The 21,757-nt window shown below is 45.2% G+C and overlaps 1 protein-coding gene across 1 annotated transcript in view; it reads left to right on the top strand.

Moving 5' to 3' along the window:
• Nucleotides 1-21,757, top strand: part of HUNK (hormonally up-regulated Neu-associated kinase) — a 105,805-nt gene that overhangs the window by 37,692 nt on the left and 46,356 nt on the right. The window contains exons 2-3 of the mRNA XM_065876874.1: nucleotides 4,504-4,796; nucleotides 16,752-16,807. Coding sequence (XP_065732946.1) covers nucleotides 4,504-4,796; nucleotides 16,752-16,807 — 349 coding nt within the window. The remainder of the gene's footprint in view (nucleotides 1-4,503; nucleotides 4,797-16,751; nucleotides 16,808-21,757) is intronic.

The raw sequence follows: 21,757 nt of genomic DNA on the forward strand, positions 1-21,757 counted from the left end.
CTTGCAGTCACTCCTTCTTTCCTGTATCTTCTATTTCACTACCCCATAGCTGCCCTCTCATCTTAGATCTACTCACTCTTTTTTTTTTTTTCTTGGCCTTGGAGGGTCTCCTGTTCTTTCGTATGAGCTTAGTTATTTAAAAGTTTGCTGATTTTATCCATCATTGATAGGTATTTTTTTGGCGGGAGCCTGGGGAGTGAGGTGGGGTGGGAGTTGCCATACTGTGAGAAGTGCAACTTCTTTTCTTTGGTGACCTTTGGTCTTCGTTGCTGCGCGCGGGCTTTCTCCAGTTGCGGCGAGCCGGGGCTACTCTTCATTGCGGTGCGCGGGCTTCTCACTGCGGTGGCTTCTCTTGCTGCGGAGCACGGGCTCTAGGTGCGCAGGCTTCAGTAGTTGTGGCACGCGGGCTCAGTAGCTGTGGCTCACGGGCTCTAGAGCACAGGTTCAGTAGTTGCGGTACACGGGCTTAGTTGCTCCGCGGCATGTGGGAACTTCCCGGACCAGGGCTCGAACCCGTGTCCCCTGCATTGGCAGGTGGATTCTTAACCACTACACCACCAGGGAAGTCACAGAAGGGCAACTTCTTAATAAGAAGTTGATGAGTGATCAGTTTCAGCTGTGGTATACTGGCGCTGTGTTAATCTCGCTCTACTAAGATCCTAGCACCTTAAGACTTTGCTACTTACTCGGAAATATGGGGGCAATCTTTGAAAACGGCTTCCTCTGTAAAATTTCAGGAGGCTTTGCAACTTGGATCCATCGAAGGGTTGGAGTCTTCGTTTTATTGACCTTTCACAGCAAAAGTTCCTGTCCCAACGTGCTCAGGATGCAACTCAGAAACTCCCCTGACACCCTCCCCTCCCCTCCCTCCCACACTCGACGACCAGCTTGGGAGTTCCAGTGTGGTCCTGGGACTTGGGGCCTCAGTCAGTCTGTGCAGATTTAATTTTACTCTTTTAAACTCCCCTGACTAAAGCAGTTTATCTTTTCAGCTAGAGACCCATCATCACCCTGGGCTCCCCCCGGGGAGAATTAGGGCCTGTAAATCTCTGATTACCGTCAAATTAAATTAGATGCCTCCCTTTGCTGATCATCGATCACTGCCTTTTCCTTAACTTCCAATTCAGTTTTTCCCTTTTCAGTTGTTACAGATGAAGTTGATTAAATGGTTTTGTGTAATCAAGAACGGATTACATTTTCAGTATTATCAATGCAGAGCTTATAAGTTTAAGGTCGCTTACAAGTAAGGGTGTTTAAAAATAGAGAGGGAGCTTTATGGAAAACCTTCTCCAGGTGAGGCTGCCTAAGGGTTCAGGGTTTTCACGGAGGGACTCTCAGAAACAGTAGAACTTGGGAACCAAGATGGCAAATGATGGTGGAACAGATACCTGGTGTGTTAGTTTCCTGCTGTAATGCATTATCACAAACTTGGTGGCTTAAAACAACAGAAATGCATTCTCTCACAGTTCTGGAGGCCAGAAGTCCAACATCGATTTCATTGGGCCAAAATCAAGGTGTCGACAGGGCTATGCTCCCTCTGATGGCTCTAGGGGGATCCGTCCTTTGCCTCTCCCGGCTTCTGGTGGGGCTGCATTATTCCTTGGCTTGTGGCTCATCCCTGCCATCTCTGCCCCGTTCGCCACTTCTCTGTGTATTCGTGTGAAATCTCCCACTGCCTCTATTTTATAAGGACACTTGTGATGACATTTAGGGCCCACCCAGATAATCTAGGTGAATCTCATCTCAACATCCTTCACTTTTTCCAAATAAGGTCACTTTCACATGGTCCACGGATGGGGCCTTAACGTCTTTGGGTGGCTGTTATATAACCTACTCCGGGCAATTAAAGAGCTAAATAAATTATCCTAATAATAATTGTGTGCTCTGTTAAGAAAGGCAGATCGTTTTACTGCTGGGTTTTCAGACTACTCATTCAGAGTACATTTGAGGATTTCACTGCCAAAGAGTGTAATTTTTAAAACATTGCAACGTAGACTCGAGCAAAGACAGAATCTAATTGTACTTTCCAGCATTCCTCTTTCTCTCCACCTCCACAAGATATGGGTATATATTTGTATGTATATATATGTACACGTATGTGTTATACATATATACACACAAATGAGTACAGTTTTTAAAGCTTTTAGTTTCATATATACTGGACTCGTAGGCCAAACTACAGCCCACTTCTGTGGGCTGACAGCACCAGCCTCTCATGGCCCAGGGACAGTACAGGCCCCCAGCTTGTCTGGTCCAATGGCTGATTGTCCCCTCTTAGTCATATCTTTGGTTTAAGGGCCTGAAAACCTCCATTAATGTGGGTGAAGGTGGTCCAAAGATACACACTTCTGGTTATAAGTGCTGAGGATGTAATGTACAGCCTGGTGACTGCAGTTAACAATATTGTATATTTGAAAGTTGCTAATACTGAAGATCTCGATAGTTGTCATCACACACACACACAAATTTGTAACTGTGGTGATGGATGTTAGCTAAACTTACTGTGGTGACCATTTCCCAATATATACATATACCAAATCCTTATGTTGTACAAACTGATACAGTGTTATAGGTCAATTATATCACAATTAAAAAAAAGCTTAAAAAAAGACTGTTCCCCAGAAGAGATAATAGATTAAGCTGTTACAGCTATTTTTGCTTCAATGGTTAAAAAAAAAGGTTCACTGATGTGCTCAGTTAGTGACCTGTTGTTCACTCATTGTTTATAAAGTGCTGTGTGTGGTGAGGGGGGAGCAGTCCCTGTTTTAAGGGAGGGGTAGGAGCTTTAAATGGTATCGCAGACAGTGGGTGTGGTGAGAGCGTAAGGAAGGAGGGTTGAAGAGACTTCCTGGAAGGGAGGTGGGCCTGGAGTTAGCGTCTGCAGGACCAGGCGGATTTGAAGGGGTGAAGTGGGCTTGTGAGTGCAAGCTTGGAGAGTAGCAGAACGTGTGGTCTGGGCAGTGAGGAGACCCGCCCCGGGGAACTGGGAGTCGGGGCTGGACAGTGGCGGGGTTGACGGGGAGGGAGCTTCAGGGCTGGGCTGAGGCTTGTGGACCTTGCTCTGTGGGCAGCAGGGAGCCGCCGAAGAGCTTTAAGCAAGAAATCAGAGTTCCAGACCCACTGATTTCGAGTATGAATTCAAGGGGCCAGGATGAGCATCGAGAAAAAGAGGTAGCACGCTGATGTCATAGTCTAGGCTAGTGGTGGATAGACTTTTATTTTATTTTATTACAAACTTCTGTCAAGAAAATAACGTTTGAGCCCCTTGCTGCAAATGTGTATCTATCTATCTATCTATCTATCATCTATCAATCATTTACTGATTGATCTATATCACACCTCTGCACATTGAGTGCATTATGAAGCCGTTAAAAAATATAATTACAGAAAAGGAAATAAATAGAAATGGAAGGTCCACTGTTTTTGTCCTGCAGCCCAGTGGCTTGGTAGCCTTGTATGAGAACATCCCTTGGGTTGCTGGAGTCTCACGTAGAGACAATGCGTCTGGGGCATTGCGAAACAAGGTCCTAAATGAACCCGACCTGGCATGGGAACAGAAAGGAAGGGAAAGTGAGGAAGGCAGTTAGCAGAAGTCATCGACATGATGTCCCTGGCTGGTCACATTAGAGAGGAGCGAAGACATAGTAAGAAAAGAAGAGGGCCAAACGGTGGTGTGTTTTAAGGCCGGGTGAGTGGATTGGTGACAGCCGTTGAAGGAAGGGAGAGTGGGGAAGGGTGCAGGCTTGGGCAGAAGGGACAAACTTCCCTTCCCCTCCCTCATGCCATCGTTACTTCCATTCTCCTTTCCCTCCCTGCCCCCTTCTCTCCCTTTATACAAAGCTGGAGGGTCCACACATGTGACATGTTGATTGTGGGGGAAGTGACCCAGGAGGGGCATCCAGTGGGCAGTTGAGATACCTCTCTGGACTTGGGACCAAGAGATAACCTGTACAGTGATTCACAGGGAAAGAGGTAACCATTGGACAGAGGTAGCCTGGCCTGAGGTCCTGGTCCAGGGCAGAGAGAGGGTTGGGAGGAAGGGCAGGGGTGCCACATCACCGGGCGTTGCATCCCCCAGCTCCCTAAACACGCCCTAGAACTGAAGATGGGGCAGATTTGGTCGTTTCAGAAATGGAGTCATGGGGGGACCCAACTTGGAGGGATGGTGGCGAGGCCGGAGAGGGAGCGGGGAGGGGCCCTTTGCTGGAGGAGAACTTGGTGTTTCACCCTGCGGAGAACCAAGTTCAACGCTGACTCTTCACGGAGGCTTCCGGACCACCGTTTGAGTTTGCTTGAGTAAATTTCATTCTCCTCCTTCATAATTGAATCTTTTGATCTTCGCTGATGTTACATCTTTCTTTTCTCCCTCGATGCTATTTCAGATAAAGTTTTTCTCCTGGTGCAGGTGAGCAGCTATGTATTTTCCTAGGGTTTTGTGAAGAGTCAGGGAATAAACTTTGCCTGCAGTGTCTGACAACAGCCATATTCTTGGTGTCTCCTTAGGTGGCCATAAAAGTCATCGACAAGAAGAGAGCCAAAAAAGACACCTATGTCACCAAAAACCTTCGGCGAGAGGGGCAGATCCAGCAGATGATCCGCCACCCTAACATTACCCAGCTCCTTGACATCTTAGAGACAGAAAACAGCTACTACCTGGTCATGGAGCTGTGTCCTGGGGGCAACCTGATGCACAAGATATATGAGAAGAAGCGGCTGGAGGAATCCGAAGCCCGCAGGTACATCAGGCAGCTCATCTCTGCGGTGGAGCACCTGCACCGGGCCGGGGTGGTCCACAGGTAAGGGCCACGCCACGATGCCGATCACCAGTTCTGTGCTGAGTGGACGGCACTGTGCTTCAGCGTGCTCCAAGCAAGGCTGAGTCCTTGCGGCCTGTTTTACAATTCTTCTGAAGTTTTGTTTCGTGGACTTGTTTTGTGAGTCGGGTTAATGCTGACATGAGGTTAAAAGAATAATGTTTGAAGTCCGAGTTGCCTGGGTTTGCATCCTGGCTCTCTCCTTTAATTGTTGTGTGCCCCTGGGCTAGTTAGTTAACCTCTCTGAACCTCAGTTTCTTCTTCTGTAAAATGGGAATATTCACGATACTTATCTCGTGGTTGGTATAAGGGGAAATGAGTTAATATACAGAAAGAGGGACTTCCCTGGTGGTCCAGTGGTTAAAACTCCACTCTCCCAATGGAGGGGGCCTGGGTTCGATCCCTGGTCGGGGAACTAGATCCTGCCTGCCACACGGCGTGGCCAAAAAAAAAAAAAAAAAATTAAAGAAAAACTATATATATACGGAAAGAGCTTGGGACAGCGTTAGGTACATAGTAAGGGGCATGTTTAGTGTTGGCGGCTCTCATTATTATTATTTGCAAAGTAATGAGAACAGTTGCTCAGGTACCTGAAAGAAGCATCAGTGTTAAGATGGCGTGAGATTGTTTTTTTCAACGAGTGATGGTGCTTTCATCGTATTTGCTTTACATATGGTAGTTGCTTAATCGCTGTTTCATTCAATGGAATTGAATCACCACGTGAAGTGTGAACTTGCCCTTGAAAGTTAGGCATGTTCTCCATAAGCCAAACCGACGTTGCAAATAATTATGAAAATCAAACTTTTGTTTTTAAACAGACTGCTCCTTCCCGAGGAGGAGCTTTGCAAGCAGACTGAGTGGAAACAGGGTTCTTAGCAGTGCTGCCGTTGGCGGTGGGTGCTGACTTTTAGTGCTAGACTAAATAAGGCCAATACGATACAATAAAATCAAAAAATGAAAGCGCCCTCTTTCCCTCCCAAGAAAGTGTTGACTTCACCAATTAATGCATAGTTCTTCCTTCATGGAGTTATAATTCATAATTACTCCGGGTTGTTGAGAAAAATTAGGGCTCATGTTTGATTCTCATTTACAAAAGCAAGATCAAGGAATTATATATACGTGCACACACATACGTTTAAAATTTTTTGTATTGAGATACAACTCACATACCATAAAAGGCACCATTTTAAAGTGTACAATTCAGTCATTTTCAGTATATTCACAGAGTTGTGTCTTTTACAATATTTCCATCACCCCAGACAAGAAACCCTGTACCCATTGGCAGTCACCCCGTATTCCCAGCCCTCCCAGCAGCCCCCCGGTAATAACCACCAATCTGCTTTCTGTCTCTATGAACTTGCCTATTCTGGACGTTTCATATAAATGGAAACAATATATGGTCTTTTATAAGTGGCTTCTTTCACTTAACTTAACCAATGGGATTGACACCGGGGGATGCTCTACCTTGTGTGCCTGAATCTGGGACACTGTGGGGAGGTCCCGGGCTCGGGAGGACACTGTGGGGAGGTCCCGGGCTCAGGGGCAGAGGGGTGGCACTTGGGGGAGGGAGCCAGCCTTGGCCAGGCCCCATTCAGGCACATCCTTTTCTCACTAAGGTAAGAAAACCTCTCCTTGTACATATTTTTAGTCACACACATTGTCACGAAATCACGATTCATTAGAACTCTTTGAGTTTCGATCAGCAAGGAAGGGAACATTCAGAAATTTTAAGTGAATAACGCTATTTTTGGCTCTTTCCAACAATACCCTTGTGTAACCTGCCGTGTCAGAGCTCTGCCGTTATTAGGAAAATGATGGTCGTAAGTGCTTCTGCTTCTGTCTTTGGTGACTAAGATGACAAAGGCAGAAACCTCAGGAATGAATCAGCTTGGGTTACCCACTCAGCTGGTCACGGCAGAAGACAGAACCCGGGGAAGAGCTTTCCAAGAGACTCAAGGTGTTATTACAAGGGTTTCGTGCTGTCAGAGATCAGATGTGCACCGAGCTTGGAGCTTGGAGGACAACAAAGGGAAAGCCAGCAAAGGCTGTGTGCATCGCTCGCTGGTCCCTCCCACAGGAAATTCTCAACAACCCTTTTAAAGTAATTTTAACAAAATCCAATCCCTCTCAGTGCAATTACTGTCAGAATGTCAAAGGAATGAATTTAATAATGTTTTGATAGCAAAGACGGTGTGCTTTTTCTCTCTCTGATCTCCAGCGGTCTACTTCCCCCCTCCCTGGAAATATATTCATCAGCCAATAGTGGCAAAGGCTCAGATCTTTTAAAGTTAGGGAAGATTGGAAATACAGGTGTTGTTTTCTTCTCTAGAAATCATGTTAATGAGTGTCACCTGTGCACACATGGGCATAGGTGATTAGGTGGTTGAGACAGCACAGGAAAATGTTTGCTTAGAATATATTCATGGGTGGCTGTACCTGGACTGTCTTGATTTTGAAAGGGTCTATACGTCTCATTTTTAGCAGCCGTAATCTGGCTGGTATTCTATATGCTGTAGCCTTTTTCAGTGGTGGAGAATCTTCTCCTTTATGCTATGGAGGTGGAGTGAATTTCATAAATTATTTTGAGGTTAGATTTTTTCAAATGAGTAAGAGAGTTTAGATAGCATTTCAGAGATGTCCTGGAGTCCCTGTCGGGAAGAGTTCTGAGCAAACAGTTTGGATCTTCCAAAAGGATTTAGGATGAATTTTGGTGGCTACATTATATGATTTAAAGGGATTTTGGTTATGTGTTAGAGGATGCTTTAAAAAGCACAGCTCCTGATGAGGCTGGTACTATATCGTCATGTCATCATCAACTTAATGCCTAGCAGAGCCCTCATTTCCTGTGAAATTAAATCTAAATATTTAATTATCTCTCCAGAACCATTTAAATATCATTTAAAGGAAGCAAATCTTTAAAAATCTTGTAACTATTACAAGTAGAAGGGAAAAAAGGAAACTAAACGTCTATAAAGCAGATTTCCTTAGCTGGCAGAGAACTTCATTTAAAACTGGACGTGCCGTGGCTTCTGTGTCTTCTACAACAGGGTTGTCGTTCACTTTTGCAAAGTTAGAATATGGTCTTAACTTCTTCATTACACCATTTGAGGATTGCCTGAGACGCTTTCGGTTTAAAATCTAATGAGGGTTTCTTTTCTTTTTTTCATTTTCTCTTCCGGGCTCACCCAGCAGGGTGCCCAAATCTGATGATTTTCCTATTGTACGAAGAACGTTGACTCTTCACATCCATCATCAAGAATACTGATTCTGCCAAGAGGCTACTTTGAGATTCCTCTGTTCATTCAAAATAACGAAGTCCAATCAAACTGTACAGACAAAACATACCTGGGTAACACAGTACCGCCATCCCCTAAGCAGGAAGAGACAAGCCATAGGGGCCCGAGGACAGGGAGAGAGACACAGACGATCAAAGTGAACGGGAGCCTGTGTGTCAGCACGGCTGCTCCCAGAGCCGTGTCTTTATTCACTCATCAGTATTGGGGAAGGACCTTCTGCACTTGGGAGGACTATGGGGCAAGAGAGGGGACTCTTCTTTGTTCTTAGGGGACTGACAAGAAGCAAGCCCCTCCTGTACTGGTGGGGGGTTTTAAGAAGCTGTTTTAACTTTTAAGTTTCCTTGGAGAGGGGAGAGAGGGCAAGGCAGACGAGAAGGGAGCGACTTCTGCTCATATCGGGGGCTGCTGGAGATACCAGGGCCTGAGCACATATCTGGAGGTGCTGGTTATATAGATCAGAGGTTTTTTGTTTAACTGAGTTTGAAAAAACGTGACAACTTTGTGGACTGGGTTGCACGGTGGTCGGCCATGTGGATTTTAAAGCCAGACCGCCTGCGTCCACGTGCGGGGTCTACCACTTAAAAGCTGCACCGTTGCTGGACTTCCCTCGTGGCGCAGTCATTGAGAATCCACCTGCCAATGCAGGGGACATGGGTTTGAGCCCTGGTCCAGGAAGATCCCACATGCCACGGAGCAACTAAGCCCATGCGCCACAACTACTGAGCCTGTGCTCTAGAGCCTGTGAGCCACAGCTACTGAGCCTGCGTGCCACAACTACTGAAGCCCACGAGCCACAACTACTGAAGCCCACGTGCCTAGAGCCCATGCTCCGCAACAAGAGAAGCCACCGCAATGAGAAACCTGCACATCACAACGAAGAGTAGCCCCTGCTCGCCGCAACTAGAGAAAGCCCGCACACAGCCACAAAGACCCAATGCAGCCAAAAATAATAAATAAATAAAATAAATAAATTTATGAGGAAAGAAAAAAGCTGCACTGGGCAAATCACTTAGGCTTTTTTGCCTCACTTTCCAGAGCTACGCAGCAGGTATTAGGGATTATCCACTCCACGTTTTTGTTGTGAGGATTAAATGAGTCAGTTCATGTATAACAAGTGCTTAACACGGAGACCCTTAGGAAGTACTGAGTACGTGTTTGCCGTAACTACTACTGAGTCCACCTCATTCACTTTATCCACAGAGGCTGAGTTCTGTGTGCGCAAGCCCTCACAGCTGTTCTCTGCTTGTACTGCCCTTGCAATCTTTGGATGAATCGTATTCATCCTTCGGGTCCCAGCTAGGAAGCTCACGTCCTGCAGGATGCCCTCCAGGCTAGGACCCCTGGTCATAGATTCCCCGGCACCTTCTACTTTGATTTCCAAACACTTTTCACAAGATAACTGGCTTGTTTGCTATCTGTCTTCTGCATAGGCCACCATATAGCCCAGCGCCCAGCCCAGTACTCACACAGAGAGACTCTGTTGGATAAATGAAGGGAAACTGAACGGATACAGTTAGTGTCAGAGTTAGCACTGGGATGGAAGCTTTTGGTCACCCATTCATGTTCTTTCTGGAATATTCCATATTCTCCCTGGAATTTTAAGGGAGTTTCTTCATTGACTTCATACCAATTTGTTTATTTTTCAGATCACAATTTGTAGAATGGCATCTTTTTAGTGAATGACCAGCTCTTTCATTTTATCAACAGAATTTGTTTCCGGAGCATTGTAGGAACTCAATAAAGGTTTCATTTTGAATAAATAACTCAGGTACATGCTTAACAAATTGTTCTTATGTTTTACCAAATTGCCCATCTTGTAAATAAATCAAAGATTAAAAACTCATTTGGTTTTAATACAGCGCTTCTGAAGATAAAACCTAATCAAAAACGAAAACAAAAACAGAAACACCTCTTGTGCACGGCAAAATGCTTATTGCCTTGGGGAGTTATGTGCTTTTCTGGAATGCTTTATTCTTAGCTTATGACTGAAATCCATCTTGTGGCCATCTCCACAGGTACAGTGTTCTCCCCCAGACCTAATCCTCTGTGGGTTTGGTCCAGGCTCCCCACCTCCTGCCCGGGGCCCTTCTCTCTGACCTTTCCTTCGAGGGCTCATGCCCCCCAGTACTGTTTGCTTATCACCAAGTGAACCACTTAAGTCTTTCCTGGAGTCTCCCCCTTCACTTTGTCTTAGAACCTTTAACTTCATATCCTCCCCTGGCCACACCAGCCTCTCACCTCTTACCTATTAGTGGTTGCTCAGTTGAGAGTGGCCCGTTTTCTCATTTCCACCGTGATTGGCCCTACCAGGTGGCCCTTCTCATGACGCCATTTTCCAAAGAAGAATCAGAAGCTCAGAGAGTTTAAGTAACTTGCCCAGGGCGGCTCAGCGGGTCAGTGAGAGAGACCCAGCCTCCAGAGCCTGTCTCCTTCCCTCCCCGGGCTGCCGTGTTGGACCAGGCCTTGCTCAGCCCCTCCACCCTGGGCCTTCACCAGCTCTTTCCCAGCTCCCCCATGTCTCCCTCTGTCCTCTTCTCCCTTCCCTGGAAGCCTGGCAGCCTCCATTTTATGCCCCTCAGTTCCTCACTTTCATCTTGGGTCTCAGCCCTGAGTGGCCCCTGGAGGCTCTCGAGTTTCCTGCCCCTCAGTTTAGGCCTGGAGTCTGTTAGAGGCCCGACCTTCCACCTTCACTGCATGGCCAGGCGAGGCCCAGGGGAGAAACTCTTCCTTCATTCCCATCCCAGTATTCTGGAAGCGTGTGTGTGCACACGTACACACGAACGTGGGTGTGCGTGCAGCACATATTCACACACATGCAATCTCATACGAGTACCCATACAGGGATGTGTGCTTTTCCCGTAAGCACGCACACACACATTCCCACTCGGGCCTCTGCTCTGCAGCGTCCTGGCGGTCCTGGCCCTCCCCTCCCCCATGGCGCCCCAGGACCCTGTGTTTGTTATGGCAACAAGGCCCTCCCCTCCACTCCTCAGTCTGGGAGGGCAGAGTTCCTTGTGGCCAGTCTCCAAATCTTAGAGATTATCATCTTTAAAGAAATGCAAGGAACCTCTGGGTGGGTGGGTGGGCAGGGGGAGGGGTGCTTGGTAGCCTGTGGGTGAACCTTTAATTATTAGCTGCGGCCTGTTCGAGCTTGTTCTTTTGAAATAACCTAGAACAAAGGGCTGGTGATTAGGGCTGTCCCCTTGGGCCTTCTCTCAAGCTCTGGAAAGATGCCTACCCACCCCCACTCCCCACCCCCAAACACTGTAGGGAACAGGACCCAATGCTTGGTCTGCTGAGGGCCGCCATGATGAGTCCCACTGGGCATTTTTCCTGGAACTGCCCAGTTACTAGAGACGGGTCCAGGATCATCTGAGCCTGCACTCTGGGCTTGGCTGCCTCATGCTTTGCCAAAGGCCACTTCACTGGCTACTCTCCTTTGTTCCTAAGACACACCATTTCCACTCCTGTCCCCCAGCACTGTCCTAGTCAGTGGATCCTCCACATGTGCCCCATCCTCTTTCTTGCTTGTCCTGACTCCTCTTGGAAGCCCCTTTGGCCAAGGAAAAGCTATTTCCTGTCCATCCAGGGACCATTTTCTTTCCTTCCCTTTGGCTTTCAGTTGCAAGTTCACACCACCTCAAGTTTGCCAGCCACAGAGAGGAACTTCTCACACTGCGGGATGGGAGGAAGAGCCCTCCACTTCTCTCTCGTCTCCACAAAGTGCTAAATCCGATCAAGGACCATAAATATGAAATTGAGCATTGCCCCATCATCAAGTGCAAACCAGTCAGCTGTCAGAACCTTCCTTCCCATCTGACAGATCTGACACTTAACACAGACAAATATTTTGCTTTCGGGATAGAGCTAAAAACCGTGCTTTTCACATGGACCATGGGGGAGGTCTTCTGGATTATAGAGGCCTGCCAGTATATGTGTGTGTGTGTGTGTGTGTGTGTGTGTGTGTGTTTCTGTGTATTATATATTTAAGGTACATTGTGATACACTAACCCTAAAACCTTGTGAATAAGTTCATCCTTCTTTTATTACTCATGTAGTTATCTTTCAGTTTTTGGCCTTTGGGGTCATATGTTGAGTAGCTGGGCAGAGGGTCTGAGTGGCCCACTGTGCTGAATGGATTCATAATTAACTTCAGGTGGTAAGGATGCTCCACAGTGAACATCCTGAATGAGGTACTTGGTGGTAGCCATAGCATTCCTAGTACTGATCTCCTAGGAAGGGAGAAAATATCCAAGAGCTACTTAAAAAATTAATAGATTTTTTTTTTTTTTGCGGTACACGGGCCTCTCACTGTTGTGGCCTCTCCCGTTGCGGAGCACAGGCTCTGGACGCGAAGGCTCAGCGGCCATGACTCACGGGCCCAGCCGCTCCGCGGCATGTAGGATCTTCCTGGACTGGGGCACGAACCCGTGTCCCCTGCATCGGCAGTTGGACTCTCAACCACTGCGCCACCAGGGAAGCCCTAGATTTTATTTTTAAAAGCAGTTTTAGGTTTACAGAAAAATTGTGCAGAACTGCAGAGTTCCCACCTCCCTTCTACATTGTTTTCCCTATTATTAGTATCTTATGATAGTGTAGGACATTGGTTACAATTGGTGAACCAATATTGATACATTATTATTAACTAACAACCACAGTTTACATTAGGATTCATTAGGGTACATAGTACATTAGGATACTCTTTGTGTTATACATTCTATGGGTTTTGACAAATGCATGATGTCATGTAGCCACCATTATAGTATACAGAATAATTTTACCACCCTGAAAAAGTGTGTTCCACCTATTCATTCTAGCCCTCCTCCTGCAACCTCTGGCAACCAGTGATTTTTTTCACTGTCTATAGTTTTGTCTTTTCCAGAATTTGGAATCATACAGTGTGTAGTATGTTCATACTACTTTCTTTCATTTAAAAACATGCATTTAGGGTTCCTCCATGACTTGATAACTCATTTCTTCTTACGGCTGAATAATATTCCATTGTCTGAGATGTCCCCCAATTTGTTTATCCATTCACCTACTGAAGGATATCTTGGTTGCTTCCAAGTTTTGACAGTTACGAATGAAGCTGCTGTAAACATTCGTGTCCATAAGTTTTCAACGCATTTGGGTAAATACCTAGGCTAAAACGACTTTTTAAAATATGATTTTAGACCCCTTTTTCCTAAAGAGTCAGAAGGAAAGTCTTCTTCTCCTCTTTCTATTTAAATCTCCAAAGACAAAGCAGGAGGTGGAAATAAAGCCAAAAGAGGTTGAATGTTCCCTTCATTTGGGTAGATTAAGTACATCGATCTGGGCAGATACTGAGGTAGCTACCTCTCCATTAACTAGTCATGGAGGCAGTTAGATTGGTTATCACTGAAATCCTTTAGAAACCTTGACCAAAGGGTATGGGTAAACAAGCCATTAACCAGGTTTGTTCTGAGCATTTTTCCTAGGGGTTGGGGTGGGTGGCTATGGGATGCAATGGGTGAAAAGAAAAACTGATTTCATTTTTCTCATTTTGCCTAATAATTACATTTTAGTGCTTTCTCCCCGGGTTTTATGACATTTTCCCGATTTTAAAAGTGGGCTTTTTTTTTTCTTCTACATTTTTCTCGTTTTAGCCTTCTATTTATATCATTCTTCTAATCACTGTGGTTGTTCTCTGGGCTTTTGTGGCCCCAGAATTATCCAGCTTAGTCTTATTACTCTTGACAATTGCATTCTTTTACCTCACCTCTTTAAGCTGTTTTTCTTTATAGTGTTTGTTCTGAACCAAATTTCTCCTTTAATGCCTTAGTGTGGCTTCCATGCTTCCCGGGGAAAGAGGTTTAATTTTGCTGGAAACAAACTGTGGCTCTCCTTTAGATTAAAATAATGCTGCTGCTTTATAATCAGTTTTCACAGAATCACAGTTTGGGCTATTGCTGGCACACTGTTTTTCTGAGTCTGTGCAAGTGGCTGGGAATTACCGTATATGCCTGAATATAAGGGTGTTGTCTTCTGTCCCCATCCTCTTCAGGAAAGAGGAAGTGCCTTACAGAGTGCTGGCAAAGTCTCCGATAGTATGGGGGCACAATCTCAATTTCTTTATTTTCAACAACAAAGGACCAGTTAACCTTGACCTGACTCACTGAGGACTTTGGGAACTCTAGAAGTCACCTGAGGAAACCAACAGAAAGGGAGGCATTTTGCGTGGCTTTAATAATAACTTCTAAAGAGATGTGACTCACAATTGTGATAGTTTGTGAGACCACTCTAAAATCGATTCACTCAGCAGATAATTTATAGAGATTTTAAATGGGCTCTTGTTATTTAAATGACTTGGGATAATATTTCCGGCAAGCGCGTCACAGACAGATTCGAAAAGTGCTTTATCTCAAATATCCAATCAACTTAAAGATCATCTTACACTGGAAACAGCGGCGATGATTCTGCTGATTCATCCTGCCCCTGCCTGCCACAAGTTTGAATGAAATTGTGTCATAAAATGTGAGGGTGTGGGAACAATATTTCTGCAATTAATTATGTTAAGGTGATAGTATATGCTCTTAAATAGGAAGATGCAGCTTCATAGCTCAATAGTATAAATAGTCATTTGATAATTTCATTGCATTTCTAAAATTTGTATATTTGTGTTTTCCAAAAACCCTTCTGAGGGGCAGGGTCCTCCCACTGGGAAAGTGTGGAGGAACATACTGTACTGGGGGTCACCCTGCATTTGGACATATGTGACATCTTTTAAAGCCTGGCACAGTTTTTCAAGTGTATCGTTTCATTTGAATTGAAGTGCAGGTATACAATTCTTCCCGTTGGTGGTGCATGTGGATTAGAGAGTATCGATTTACCTTCCCCAGCTGCCAGGTTCAACGCAATCTCCCTTATTCAAGTGTCCAGCCTTAAGGCTACCGGCCACCTTCCAATTTTGAAATCCACTGGTCACTGTTTAAAGCCCACCTTTTTCTGCACTTGACTCCTTAACTCTTCTCGTCTTGAAATGCTGCCCTTTTGTCGTCCTGTGCCCATACTTCCCCGACTCTTCCTTCCCAGCCAACTCTGAATGTCGGTGTTCCCACCAGCATGTCGTCCTTGGTCTTTTCACCCTCCTTCTCTACCCTCTCCCTGGGCATCTCATGTCCTTTCCAGGCTCAGCTTCTACCCATACTGAGGTTGAAAATTGGTAGTCTGTAGGCTGGATCTTGCCTGCAAGGTTGGCCCACGCACTCTGATTGTTACTGTTGTTTTAAATGTGAATTTGTTGCCAACATTTAAAAAACTGGGATCGAATCTAGATTTCTGGCTTCTCTGGGGAAGCAGGATGAGGTGGCAGTGCTGAGACCAAGCTGTGAGACGCTGTCCCCGTTAAATGGGACACTTTTGCTCTCCTGGCTACCACGGTCCTAGCAACTGCTGCTCCCCTTGCCTCTGTACTTTGAAGAAGTGCTATCAGTTGCCATTTTTGTTTATCATGACCACACTATTCTAGTCCTAACAATAGAGATAAGAGGACAAAAATAATCCTATTGACCATGTCTCTATTCAGAAGTGGGAAAATAAAAGCTGGACCAAGAATGCTGTGTTTCAAAACAATAGAGGAAATCATTTTGTGTGTGTATAGAAGGGAAGACTACTCCTACATATTTAATGTTCATGGTGTGTCTGAATTGACAGGCTACAACTTAAGAGGCTCATAGTCGTTGACATAGATGGTTTATACTTTTGCCCGTGTTTTTTCCTTCTGAAATCCCAAACGATCTCTTTGGTAATGTAGATTCATTGGTATTTGCTGAGTATGGAATGTGCAAAGGTACTGGGGCATAGTGGTAAGCAAGGCAGACATGTCTCCTGCCTTCAAGGGGCTTACAGTCAACTTGTACAGATACCACAGGCCCCTCACACTCAGCATGACCCTGGGCACATTTCTCCCTCCCACCTTCTGAATCATCTCAGTGTCCATGATCAAAGTCACCCATCTGATTAGCAATCTTCATTCCATCTGCAAACTTAATTTCCTCTGGTCATGTAATGTTAACATATCCTTGGGCATAATACCAAGGATTAGGACCCTGACATCTTTGGGGTCTACTTTTCTACCCACCATAATAGCTGATTGCTAAATAGATTAATTTATTATCACTTGCCAATTTGTGGATTTGGCTCCAAGCACGGAGGTTGTAGGACCGATAATTACGTTAGCTTTCCATTTTTTTTTAAAAAAAAAACTGTTTCCCTGAATCTTCCTTACCCTGGTGGGTTTTGCTCACCGTCTCACAAACATGTGGCCACATCAGTATTTCCCTGACTGTTCTAGCAGTCCCTGCCCTGAGTGATGCTTCCACTGTCTCCCGGTCTTAATAACTTCCAAGTTTCAGCTTTGGTCCCATTTCTTCTGGAAGCTTATTAGTTCTGCCCTTCTTGCTCCCCATCTTATCTGAAATCCTTTAGCTTTTTCAGTCTGCAGCAATTACTTATATCATGTTTTATAAATATTTACTTATTGATTGTGTGAGTTTTGGCAGAAAGCCTTATGGGTTGGTTCAAAGTGGCTCTAAAACAGTTTGTTTCCCTTCAGAAGCAAAATGTCATTCCACCATTTCAAGTGCTTATCTGAAATGTTGTATGGTTTTGTTTATTTCAGAGACTTGAAGATAGAAAACTTGCTGCTAGATGAAGACAATAATATCAAGCTGATTGGTATGACTTTTTTTTTAAAGCAAGATTATCCTTTAAGTGCTGTGTTACCAATTCTCAGTTATTTGTTTCTGACTTTGAAAATGATCATGATCTATCTCTAATCCCCAGACAATACTTCTAGTTCACCTCCTCTTACCTGCAACATTTAACAATGGTTTCGAAAAAGAAAATTAATTTTAATAATTTAGACATAAAACATGTTCTTAGGATTCTTCAAACTTCTGCTTCTCTGTTAAGTCAGATGGAGCTGAACTTTTATAGGGGTTCTTCTTATCTGAACTCACGAGAATGCTTCTTAAAAATAGTGGAAAATAGTTTGGTTCAGAAATGCTGCCCTTAGCTTGGCCATGCCTTATTTTACTTTTCAGTGAATGTAGAGGCACTGAAATAAGGGGGAATGTGACCTACGTTCTCATTTTAATATCTTTAGCCAAGCCCTGTAATACACTGATGGTCGTGCAAAGAGAAATCCCCACAGAGGGATCCTTTAGAGGTCTGTCCCAATCAGAAGGAGGTTCCAGGATGGAGTGAATCATAATTGGTTCACAAGTCAGGGTCCAGAAGAGAATTCACTCCATGGCTTATTCTCTAGAATTTCTGCTTTTGTTTGCCTGTCTTGTTGCTCTTGGCAAAATCTCAGGGCATCATTTTTCCACCCAGATTTTAGCATCATCTTTTATTCCTTTCTTTCTTTTCCCACCTCAAGTGCAAGTAATTTCTTCCACCTCAATGGCTTGAAAAAACTTTATATTAGAAGAAAAGAGAAGGATCAATAGAACTTTGTGAATTTTTTTTTTTTTTTTGCGGTACGCGGGCCTCTCACTGTTGTGGCCTCTCCCGTTGCGGAGCACAGGCTCCGGACGCGCTCCGCGGCATGTGGGATCTTCCCGGACCGGGGCACGAACCCCTGTCCCCTGCATCTGCAGGCGGACTCTCAACCACTGCGCCACCAGGGAAGCCCAAACTTTGTGAATTTTAACTTTTGTACCCAAGAAGGAAATTTTGTTTGTCAAATACTGAAAACCATCTCAAGACTTTCTAAAACATATCATTCAAGTGACCAATTATATTCTTTGGAAGTCCAGTTGGCTTCCAACCCAGTAACAGTCAAGAGGCTGCAAGGGACTCCAGACCCCGTGGCTGGGTGATTAGGCACCACTGACAGGTGTTGATAAATACACCCATTTTTAGGAGATTAACAATTAAGAGGAAACCAGTTTTTTTTCCCCAAAGATTTTATAGGAGGTATTGTTAAAAGATTCCTGGATGATTCAAAGAATTTTTTTTAAAAATCAGATTGTTTTACTACTGCATTTGAGTTGTCCTGAGGGCCAAATGCAGCAGCGCTAAACAAGGCAGACATTGAAATGCCTGCAGGATGTCTTTCTGGTCCCGGTTTCCAGGATCTGCGGCATTAAACAAAGGCATGTCCTGGTGAGGGACGGAGGAAAGGAGATTGTCTTTTAGGTTCCCTGGCAGGGTGACCTGGAACTTGTCTTTGGCAAGTGTGTAGGTGACAGTCACAGAGTTGCCCTAAAGCTGCAGAGATTGTAAGAGAACAGGTTGTGTGAAGGCTGGATGTCCATGACCGTACGAGTAAGAATAATTCACTTCCCCTGCGCACAGTCTATACCGAGGCTGGTAATTCCAGCAAAGAGCAGGCCACCGGCAGGGGGTCTCCCTACCCACCCAGCATCCCCTACACTGTTTCTTCCCTTCACTTTGCCTCCTTGTCTGCCCCTGTGCTTGCTTTCCCTTCTCTCTCTTCAAATGATAGCCCTAGACGACCATTTGTGAGAGTATACAGTGTTGAAAAGCACAGATCTTTTCGTTGCTGAGAAGATCCTCGAAGAACCAATCTCTGTCAACAGCAGATGCATTTAATAAGTAGCTCACAGATTGGCTGCATAATAAACCCTCTTAGAGGAGACCTGTACAAATAAGATGAAGACAGGATGGACCTAAATCAGAGCCCACAGTTGCCTTGGGATGAGTGGCGGACCCTTTGGATACCGGGGACCATTTTACTCAGTCATCATCTCCCAGCTTGGCAACTGCTGGATTGGTACCCACGCGGGGATTTCAGCTCATCCAGACAAAATGGGCCACGTCAGAAACTGGAATTCCCAAAATTGCTGGAAAAGAGGCTCTGATAATTAGATGTCCCTTTGTTAGAACTTTTCACTTGGCGTCTACTTCTCTCATGATCAGCTAAAACCAAACTCCTAATGGAAGGAGACATTATGCCATCCCAGATGGCAGCTGGGAATTGCGTTTTGTTTAGCAGAATCTGTGTTTCCTCATTTTTTTCATAAAGAGGAGGCCGAAGGAGGGGAGGGAAGATGCTGGAGGCAAGGAAGGCCCAGTGTCTCGTGGGTTTTCTTGCCCCTGGGTTGGGCAATTTGGATCAAATGTCTCTACAACTGTCCTTTTGCAACTTGAAAGTCCTTTGAACCTTTTCTTCAAAGGAATTACCTAGTTGTTTATGCAAAGGTTGATTATAGCTATTACCATTTTCTCTTAATAGTTTCTCTTTGAAATAATCTGATTTAAATAAATTTACTTAAGCCATGTAAGCCACGTTTCAAGTTAACTAGAATTAGCTGGAATGAGATTTGATGCGGGGGATCCTTCCCCCGCACCCCCTTTAAAAAAAAAAAAAGCAGTTTGATGTTTTTAGTTTAGTATAATCTTAAAATGTATCAGCCACAACTCAAAACAGTTTTGCACTTCAGTTTTCCAAAACAGCGTTCATTTGGACGACGTCTTTTCAAATTCATTGTGTAGCTCCCAGAAAATTGAGTGATAATTGGCTTATGCGTTTACCAAATCTAATTGAGGCAGACTCATGTGACATTACTGGGAGGCGAACTTCTCCCTAGTTTCACAATTCTAATTATAGGCATATGTGTAAAATTTTAATAATTATAGTTATGAATGTGAAACATATTAGTTATTTCTCTACAATATATTTTAAATTAAACCCTTTCGGCTAGGTCAACATAAGTCACTTAAAATGTAGATTTTATCTTCTCCATTCCCCAGACCCTCTTCTTATTTATCTTCTTGAAACTTAAGACAAGGTAAGACGCTGTGGGCACAAGCTTGCCTGGGAGCAAAGGGGGTGATCTGGTCTCTTATCTCCCCTCCCCTGCCCTCTTTTAAGATCAAGCACTTTGTTGTAGACCCCAAGTCAGGAGGTGACGGAGTAATTGAAGGAGTTGTGGTTTTTTTTTTTGCGGTACGCGGGCCTCTCACTGTTGTGGCCTCTCCTGTCGTGGAGCACAGGCTCCGGACGCGCAGGCTCAGCGGCCATGGCTCACGGGCCCAGCCGCTCCGCGGCATGTGGGATCTTCCCGGACCGGGGCACGAACCCGCGTCCCCCGCATCGGCAGGCGGACTCTCAACCACTGCACAGTTAATGGAACCCCACGGAGATTCGAAAGGGAGGCTTTTAGTTTAGGGGCTCTTAGGAAATTGGGCCTCTAACATGACTGTTAAAGAAATTTTCCTTGAAATGTTGGCCCAGTTAATATGATGTGTATTCCATGGTGCTACCTCTCCATCTTACCATAGTGGGTGATCTTTACACATTGGTTGTTTCCTGAAATTTCCTTTGGGAATTTTAAACGGCCATTCAGTTTAAAGCTCAATATGATTTTTCTACTTATGATGCCCCCCCTTCTCCTACTTCAGTGATACTACAGGGTGGGACCTGAGAGCAGGGGCCCTCAGATCCTTTTGAACAGAGATCTCCTCCTAATCCAAGAGAGCCGTGGAGCCCCTGAAGGGCCTTTTTGGGCAGGTTATGTGCGGCCTGCTAGTGCAGGCTGGGCCAATGGGAAAAGAAATCGGGGCCTTTTGTCCCCCTATTTGTCAGGGTGGGAGTGGAAGAGTAGAGAGCAGAGGAAGAGAGGAGGAGGGAGATTAAGAGAAAGGAATAAAATCATATTTTCAAGAACTCCCCCAAACAAAAGAAGAGTCAAGTATGTGAACAGGCAGCGTCCTGGTTGGTTTCCTCACCCCAGTTTTGGTTCTGATTCTTCATTTGAATCTTGAGCTGAAGAGTTTGGGTGACCTTCAGAGCCTTGCTGTGTTTTCAGAGCTCTGCTTGGATGGGGTTCTACTTATTTATTTTTAAAACTTTATTTATTTATTTTTGGCTGCTTTGGGTCTTCGTTGCTGCACGCGGGCTTTTTCAAGTTGCGGCGAGCAGGGGCTACTCTTCGTTGCCGTGTGGGCCTCTCATCGTGGTGGCTTCTCTTGTTGCGGAGCACGGGCTCTAGGCACGCAGGCTTCAGTAGTTGTGGCTCGCGGGCTCTAGACTGCAGGCTCAGTGGTTGTGACGCATGGGCTTAGCTGCTCCGCGGCGTGTGGGATCTTCCTGGACCAGGGCTCGAACCCATGTGCCCGGCATTGGCAGGCGGATTCCTAACCACTGAGCCACCAGGGAAGTCCTGGGGTTCTGTTCAGAAGCGCTCTTTCCTTATACGGCTTACACCAGCGACTGTGGGGAGAATTTTTGGTGGTGCATCTTGATCTGTGGTGTGTGAGTAGCTTCGCGGACTCATAGCACTGACCCACCCTGTGTCTCTCCTTTCCTGAGCTTTTCTGCAGCTTTCACAAGAGCCATGGCTTTGCAGGTGGAGAAGTGTTAGCCTCAAGGAGAAAACAGTCAACGAAATTAGATGTATATCTTGCCAGCTGAGAAAGTGCAAGGGTTTTGTTCCCGATGTGGAGCCTGTCTCTGACCACAGCCCCTTTCTGACTGAGCCCTGGGGGCTGAGCCTTCTGCTTGGGGACCAGAACCATAATATTTACACTGAAGTTCAAAGGAGGAGCCATGCTCTTAATTCTTCAATCAAGGAAGATTGAGGAAAGATATCAGATGAGCACCTAACACTAACAGCCCTCTAATGACCTGTCAGTTACAGGATCTGTAAGATCAAA

Source organism: Phocoena phocoena, chromosome 4 (genome assembly GCF_963924675.1).
Source record: "Phocoena phocoena chromosome 4, mPhoPho1.1, whole genome shotgun sequence".
Taxonomy (NCBI): domain Eukaryota; kingdom Metazoa; phylum Chordata; class Mammalia; order Artiodactyla; family Phocoenidae; genus Phocoena; species Phocoena phocoena.